The sequence below is a fragment of the Lactuca serriola genome, chromosome 4, assembly GCF_051521515.1.
Source record: "Lactuca serriola cultivar US96UC23 chromosome 4, Lser_US96UC23_V15, whole genome shotgun sequence".
NCBI classification, from domain to species: Eukaryota; Viridiplantae; Streptophyta; class Magnoliopsida; order Asterales; family Asteraceae; genus Lactuca; species Lactuca serriola.
Genome location: NC_136411.1, coordinates 333,575,557 through 333,584,518, shown reverse-complemented (window position 1 = coordinate 333,584,518; position 8,962 = coordinate 333,575,557). Strand labels below are relative to the sequence as shown.

At 40.7% G+C, this 8,962-nt stretch overlaps 1 protein-coding gene across 1 annotated transcript; it reads right to left on the bottom strand.

The window, feature by feature from the left end:
• Positions 1-4,399: 4,399 nt before the first annotated feature.
• On the bottom strand, positions 4,400-5,161 carry LOC145099605 (uncharacterized). The gene has a single exon (XM_079037151.1). It carries the CDS (start codon positions 5,159-5,161, stop codon positions 4,400-4,402), a length of 762 nt encoding a protein of 253 aa, XP_078893277.1.
• Positions 5,162-8,962: the final 3,801 nt, after the last annotated feature.

Below are 8,962 nucleotides of genomic sequence, written 5' to 3'. Positions count from 1 at the left end.
ATCAATCTTGGAGAACCAAGATGCACCCTGAAGCTAGTCAAATAAGTCATCAATCCTTTAGAGGGGATAACGGTTTTTCACCGTTACCTTATTCAACACCCGGTAATGTATACACATCCGATGTGACCCGTACTTTTTCTTCACAAACAAGATCGTGGCTCCCCATGGCGAACTGATTGGCCTGATAAATCCCTTGTCTAATAGCTCTTGCAGTTGTGTAGACAACTCCTGCATCTCAGGAGGAGCCAACCGATAAGGTGCCTTGGCTATCATAGCCGCACCAGGGACTAGGTCAGTCCTGAACTCTACCTTCCTCTCTGGAGGTACCCTAGGCAAATCCTACGGGAACACGTGTGGGTACTCCTGTACGATCAGTACATCATGCACTGTCGCCTTACCCTTATCCCGGGTATCCATTGGATAGGCGACATAACCTGCGCAACCCTGCTATAGGTAGCGTCTCTCCCTCGCTGCTAAACACAAGTTTCGTCCATCCTGCGGCCTCTCGCCCTGAATCACTAAACCTCCCCGACTTGGGGTCCGAACTCGTACTAGCTATTGCTCGTAGTCGATCACCGCCCCATTGGGGCTCAACCAATCCAAACCCACGATAACCTTATTCCCTCGCAGGGCAATAGGGACTAAATCCACAGAAAACTACTCATCGAACAACTAGTGTGTACATCCTCGATGAACCCTGAAAACTCGTACCATCCTATTATCCGTGATCTCTACATCAAGAGGACAGTCCAACTTCCCCGAAGCTCCAACAAATCGCTTGCTAAGCGCGAGTGATACAAAAGATTGGGTAGCCGCCGAATCAAATAATACCAGAGCAGATATGCCATTCTCAAGGAACGATCCTATAATGAAACATATAAACATAAGAAATAAATCAATATAAATAAAGAGATACATAACTGTCACAACATCGGGTGCTGCACGTGCCTCCTTTGCTGTCAGCTGGAAGGCTTTGCTCTTCACCACTGGCACCTCTGCCAACCCTGACGACCATTAATAATCCTCAATGTAGCAGGAGCGAGTGCCGCCACCTATCCTGCTGCTGCTAAACTTGGACACTGGGACCTCTTGTGGCCCCTCTGATTGCACTAAAAGCAAATCAGGTCAGATAATGTCGTGGTGGTGGTGGTAGTAGTATAGTCCCTGCTGACATGACCAATTCGACCGCACTTGAAGTAGTCCAAATTACCCGCCCTGCACGTCCCCTCGTGCGTCCTACCACACTTGTCGCAGCGGCCTCGACCCAACTCGTCGAGTTCCTCTATGAACTTGCCGAGTTCCTCGCATTTCTAATCTATTCAGTCCTTTCCTCAGATCAAAGGTTCCAGAATATATATCTACATTGTTTCCATCACATATTTCTGTAAAGTCGACAACTTGATGGTTTTGCATGTTTCAAATGGACCCAATCTCGAGATATAGCAACCTACTTCTATGGACATGGTCTTTTCTGGGACATGAACATGTTTGGGACCCTTTTTATGAATCTAAGGACCAAATAACACTGTGAATGGGAGTTTTTAGCATCAGGTCAATGAAGGTTTATCATGCTTCCAACAATGGGGTTAAAAAGACCCATAAAACAAGACTAAGAGAGATCTAAGCTATTAATCATCAAGTTAGGGACTTTTTACCTTAAAAGCTTGCCAAAGATGGACGAGATCCCAGATCTAGTGCTTCCCCTCAAGCTCAATGACCTTCTAGTTCTTCCAAGTCCTTCACCAAGCACAAAAACACACAAAAATCCACTGAAAACCTCAAGTTTCTCACCAAGGAGCTCACAATACGACTTAGGGTTTCAGGAGGCTGATGAGGGTTGGTGGGAAGTGATTAAGTCCCTTAAATATGGTATAAAACCCTAGAAATTAGGGTTTCCTCCCAGCCGGTCTACTCATCGAGTTGAGGCCTCTCAACTCGTCGAGTAGGTTACTTAAATCATGTGGTCCTGATAATCTCTACTCGACGAGTTTGGGGCTTCCAACTCGTCGAGTTGCTCTGTAAACATGAATAATTTATAAATTAAATATGTACCAGGAACCATGCGTTACAACAAAGATCTTTTTTTTGCAGTTCTGTCTATTTTATTTGATGTTTAAAACATAAAGAACAAATTTATAATTAGATGAACCGATAGTAATTATTCTTGATTTTGTGGTAAATCAAAATTTTATTGACAATTAAGGGGGTGTCAGAAAAGTCGGGTTTGCTAGATTGTTTTGTTTGGATTGTGCTACAGCGGTATCAAGTGTTGTTATTTCTCTGTAATGTCCAAAGTTCAAATCTCGTTTGGAACATATGTTGATTCAAGAGTATTTTAGGAGTAGATTATATTTGTCGTTCAAAAAAAAATGTAACAAAATGTTTGGAATCCGAGCCATCAATAGTCCACCCCAAACGATCTGGAACGGAATGAAGAAGAACCCCCTGCATTAAGGTACTGAAATTAGTCCATTGAGTCTCTTCAATACCCCCTCTAGGAGTCCGCCTAAGACAATCAGATTCCCAACCGAGAAGCACTTTATCTCGAACCGATATAGTTTTATGAGGATCAAGAGCATAAATCGTATGAAAAGAATCAGCCAGGGGGTATCCCCCTTCCACACATCGTGCTAGAAAGAAGTCATATTACCATCACCAACCCTAATAGGGCTAAAAGGCCTGAGATCAAGATCATGATTATTAAGTTGCACCAACATCCGAGTAACACCATTCCAAGGACCAATCGAGCCTCTTCTCTGAGAAAGAGAACTAAAACCACCATTCGGACCATTAAGAGCTTTGACAATTTTAACCCATATCAGATCCGAATTATGAAAGAATCTCCAACGCCATTTATAGAGCAAGGCCCTATTGAAAGAAAAAAGACTGCCAACACCAAGACCCCTGTCCTTTTTTTGAGCTAAAACCCGATTCCAACGAACGCAATGCATGCATTTCTCATCTAAGTCAGAGCCGCAAAAGAACCTGGCTTGAAGAGACTCCAAGTTATTAACAACAAAGAGTGGAACCATGAAGATAGACATCAAATAACTACCAAGGCTTGCGAGAACCAATTTGATGAAAGAGAGACGACCTCTAGACGATAAACATTTCGCTTTCCAACCCGAGAGTTTTGAGCAGAAACGATCAACAACTAGGGACCAAGAAGAAATCTGAGACATATTCTAACTAACAGGGGCTCCAAGGTGATTAAAAGGATAAGTATCAGGAGCACACCCAACCTTATCAGCTGTCACCTCAACCTGAGCAAAAGGAACTCCAATCCGATCAATTTACTTTTTTGTAAATTGATTTTAAGACTCGAATCTAAATAAAAACACCTCAAGATACGAATGAAACAAGAAACATTTTATGGATCCCAAGTAGACATCAGGACAACATCATCAGCATAAAACAAGTGTGAAATGTCGATCCTACTAATAGAAATGCCTCGAAACACGCTTACATTATGAGCTTTCTGTAGAACAACATGAAGGCCTTCAATAACCAGAATGAATAAAAAAGGGGATAGGGGGTCTCCTTGTCGCAAACCTCTTTGGATTTGAAATTCATCAGTAGGGGACCCGCTATCAAGAACAGAAGCCCTAGCAGACCGGAGAAGCTCCATGATCCTGACACACCACAACTTACCAAAGCCCATAATCTGCATTATCTCCAAAAGATACTCCCACGAGACCGAGTCCGAATCCTTCTCAAAATCAACTTTAAAAATCATTAGAGGGTTATTCGTAGACTTGCTCCAAGCAACCACTTCATTGAGAAGAAAAGGGGCATCTAAGATTTGTCTGCATTTAACAAAAACAGACTGCTCTAGACTAATAATAGAACCAATAACCGCTGCCAACCTATTAGCTAAAAGTTTACCAATAATTTTGTTTTGGCACCTTATTAGATTAATAGGTCTAAAGTCTCTATTACTCATAGGATCTTGAACTTTTGGAATAAACGTAAAGAAAGAAGTGTTGCAACCTTTAGGAACCGACCAATGACTATGAAAATGTTGAATGAAACCCACCAAATCATCGGAATTAAGATCCCAAAATCTTTTCAAGAATCCAAAAGAGAAACCATCCGGATCAGGAGCTCGATCAGATCCACAATCCAGAACAACCCTTTTAATGTCATCACGAGAGAAAGGAGCTTGAAAAAGGACTTGATCTTCCGTGAGAGTATGGAACAAATTAGGACCAATAGAAGGGCGTCTTCCTTTTTTCCTCAAGAAAAGATTTTTATAATAGTTATGGAACTTTGTTTTAACTCTTCCAGGATCATCCTCCCAAATACCATCAATCATGATACCTCTGATAGCGAGGTGACGCCTCTTCCGATTAATAATTCCATGGAAAAAACCAGAGTTCTCATCCCCTTGAATGGCCCACTAAACTTTCACTTTCTGCGCCAACTCGACTCTAGAGAGATGATCCAAGTATGTCAGTTGTTTAGTAGCTGAAACTCTTTGTTCATGAAGATTAGCACTACCCCCATCAAACATAAGAGAAGCGTCAATCTCTTCAACTTTATCTTGAAGAATTTTCCTTTTACTAATCAAACGATCACGAGCACTAGAGTTCCATAATCTTAGGTTAGGTTTAAGAATTTGAAGCTTCTTCTTAAAAATAACCCAAGGATTATCATTCAAGTTCCCAATGACATTGGAGTTCCAAGAATTATGAACCACTTCATCAAAACCTTCCATCTCAAACCTAGTATGAAAAATATGAAAAGTTGACGAACCATAATCCCCACGGTGCTCTAATAAAACAACAAGACGATGATTAGGGATATTTTTATCCAGAACCAAGACCATAATGTGAGGAAAATGCAGCATAAGAACTTCATAGACCAAAAACCGATCAAGCTTTGAGAACTTAGATCCCCATCTATCACTCCATGTATAACGAGGCTCGCCCATAGGAATATCAACTAAATCATTATGCTCAATAAACTGATTAAAAGTTCTTACATGGATATGGTTGAATTGAGAACCAAACCTATCAGACTCATTTCTGACTTCATTGAAATCTCCCATAACCACACATTCTCCTGAGAAAGAAGCAATCAAGGTAGAGATTTCATCCCAAAGTTTTCTTTTACAATCGATACTTTGGGGAGCATACACGGAAATTAGTAATACATCCATTCTAGAATGAGATATTTATACTCAAAGCTGAGTACTTGGAATAAAATTTGGCAAACCATCTGGGTGTGGGAATATGTCCCACATAAGAGAAAAAAGTAAATTCTTAGGGAGTTTATAACCATGAAAGTTTAAGGGCTTAAAAGCTTCTTCGTGTGATTTTACTCAAAGACAAATGTGCGAGGTGTAAGCGAATTATGAATTTCGTAGATTAAATGCACGAAACTCGTGTGGGGGCGGTACCTGCAAACCTTTGTCCTCAATCCTGGATAATTGCATAGCTACGAAAATAATCACTCTCTACATTTGAATTTTTTGGCTATAGACAAGTGGTCATCTCCAACAATACATCTACTTAGGTTGTTCTACTCTGAGAACTAACAACAGATATTTTTAAGGGAGTTGTGTCAAACACAAGTCTCGGTCATTTGGTGTTGATCTGTTTACTTACATTTCTACAAATTCAACAATTACAAATCACAAATTTTATTATTACTAACAATCTTAAACATAATCTTTGTTTTATGATATAAACTATTATAGATCAAGTTTTTTTTTAACTCAATTTTGTTATGTTTTGTTTCTACTAATCGTGTTATATTGTTATGCTTTTTTGTAAACATACTCATATTATGGTTCTAACTGTTCACATGGAATATTCATTCACACTAGCAGACATTCTTGTGAACCCTAACTTTGCCATACATATATCAAACACCATGGACAATCATGATGAGAGACAATATAAATTTTTCGATATGAATTTCAAGAGGAAATAGTAGAAGATGTTCTTCTAATTGACTACCCTGAACTTGGCTCGGTTCCAAACAAAATCTAATCCCCAACTTGATAAGGGATATGCTGATGCTTGATATGTGAGCACTATGGAGGCTCAGAAGCATTCATAATTTCCATGGCGTTGAATAGGCTAGCCGGTCAGCTTTACAACGCCTATTGCAAAGTTACAACCGCTAAGGAACTTTGGGAGTCTTTTGATCGGAAGTGTAAGGCGAAAGATGCGGGAACCAATAAGCATGTTGTTGCAAGATTCTGGGATTTTAATGTGGTAGATAAGAAAATTATGTTGAATCAAGTTCAAGATCTTCAAGTTATGTTACATGATATACTTATCGAAGGAATGGCTCTTAGTGAAACTTTCCAAGTTGCAGTGATGATATAATAGCTTCCTCCTGGTTGGATTGACTTCAAAACTTACCTTAAGAATAAGTGAAATGATATGTATGTTGAGGAGCTTGTGGTGCTTCTTCACATAAGAAGACAACCAAGTGGCTTTGAAGAATGGTTAAAATATCAAATCATCAAAAGTTAATATGGTGGAAGTTGACCAATCTTACAAGAACAAGGGAAAGGGAGTTAACAAAGGAAAATCAAAGACTAAAAACATAGGCCCTAAAGCTGGAAATATCAAGAAGAATGTAACGAACCAATTTTTCAAAGAAAATTTTCATTTTTGATTAACCAAACACATCTCCATAAATCATGAAATCCAAATATAACTGTTTTCAAAACTCATGTCAATTACAACTTTTATTTCAAAACATCATAGTGTCCCATAAAACGACTAAGAGAGCGCACGTCACGCCATCACGCCTTGACCTTGCCCTTGGGCTCAGATGTACCTGAAACAAATGCACAACCTGTAAGCTAATGCTTACTAAGTCCCCCAGAGCATACTCCACACACAGTCCACATAACATATTTCATATTAGCTATAAAAGCTACACATACCACATAAACCATGCATACAAACATATAAGGATGTCGTGGGCTCCCCTAGGGTCTTATACCATCATGCCATGGTCTCCCCCACATGGTCATATATCCAACTTCCACGGTCTCTCCCAAGGGTCTTCCATGTAATAACCTACATAATCAACTTAGCATATCATATCACAGAAGCATCTACTATACTACATGCACAAACCTATAAGGATTCCGTGGGATCCCCCAGGGACTTATACCATCATGCCATGGGCTCCCACACATGGTCTTTATGTAGGAATGCCATGGGCTCCCCCACATGATCTTATATCCAATTGCCACGGGCTCCCTTGGGGTCTTCCATGCAAATATCATATAATCACTAACATACCACTTAGCATAAAGCTAACTATCATACCACGTATCTCTACTACAGATAGAGTACTTCATAACATAAAATGGGATGACCTTGGTATGGTGAGAAGACTCACCTCTCACGAATGCTGAACTGACAAGCTAGAATCAGATATATCCCACGTGCTGCTCCAACTCAACTGCTTATAAGCATCATAAGATAGGCTTGTCCTCATCCAAAATTACCCTCAAAGTCAACCCTCGTCAACCTTGGTCAAAGTCAAGGTCAACGGTCCATGTTGACCTCAACTCGTAGAGTGCATCTAGCGACTCATCGAGTTCCTATCGAGTCCAGAAAACCTGTTCAAACCCTAGCCAACTCGCCAAGTTGTTTCCTCAAATCAACGAGTTCACTTGATATCCAGAAGGCAGGGAAACCGAATCCGACTCATCGAGTTACTAGGGAAAATCGTCGAGTCCTCCTTGCTGTTTGCTTGTTATGATGATACACCGAACGCAGTAATTCCAGAGCTTGCATCTGAAGCCCTAAGCTGTATATAAGGACAAAGTTTCCAACTTTACCTTCTAGAACCATTCTAAATGCTCTAAGGCCCTTATCAATGGTTGGAAAGCTTCAAAGCTTTTCCATAAAGTCCAAAACTCTAGGGATCTGGAATCCCTCCTTTCAAGAAGAGTTTCTTGTCCGCAAAACATTCCAAAGATGGAGGCTTTATGGACATACATGTCCAATGCATGTCTTAAGGTCAAAATGGTTAAAAAGAGGGAAATATGCCCTAAAACCCTTGCATGGCGTCCTTGCTCGACAAAAGGCTAGATCTAGCCCAACTTGGGATCATTTTGCCCTAGAGATCCATAAAGTTGCAAACATTATGAACCCCATGCATGCAATCAACAAGAAGGATATGAAATGAAGAGTAAACTCAAGATCTAGCCATATTCTAAGATAAAAATCGAATCTTAAAGACTTACAACAGTCCACAAAATGGTCAAGCTCAAGAGTTAGGGCTTGGTTTGCTGGATCTTCTCCTTCTTCTTAAGCTTCAAAAGTCACTCTAGCTCACAAAATGAAAGAGAATGGGGATTAGGGTTTAGCATAGACGTTCTTAGGGTTTTGAGGTTGATGGAAGGTCAGTCTCAAGGCTCTTAAGGAGATTATATAGGGTGCAAACCCTAAAATTAGGGTTTTCTTTCTACAGCTCCTACTCACCGAGTCGGACTTTCCGATTCGTCGAGTAGGTCCTGACCCCTGCGTCCATGAGTTGGCCTCTACTCGACAACTTGGGGCATCCAACTCGCCGAGTCCAGGCACAACCCTAAAAGTTTTCATGTAAATCATTCAATACCTGAAACAGGTGTTACAAATCTCCACCACTTTACTAGACTTCGTCCTTGAAGTCTGCTAGCCCAAACAAATCCGAGTAGGGGTCTCGCATCTTGTCCTCTAGCTCCCAGATCCATTCGGAGCCCCTGCGGTGCTGCCATTTCTCTTTCACCAGCTTCACTTTCTTGTTCCGAAGAACAATGGTTTTCCTATCTAAGATTGCAACCGACCTCTCAATGTAGGTCATGTTCTCATGCACCTGAATGTTGTCCAACGAAACAACTGCGGAATTGTCAGTGACATACTTCTGGAGTTGCGACACATGGAAGGTGTTGTGAATCTGACTAAGGTCATTCGGCAATTCCAAGCGATATGGCACCTTGCCC

What these genes read in the sequence shown, in the direction of transcription:
- LOC145099605 (XM_079037151.1), bottom strand. Translation starts at nt 5,161, where the DNA reads ATGGATGTATTACTAATTTCCGTGTATGCTCCCCAAAGTATCGATTGT.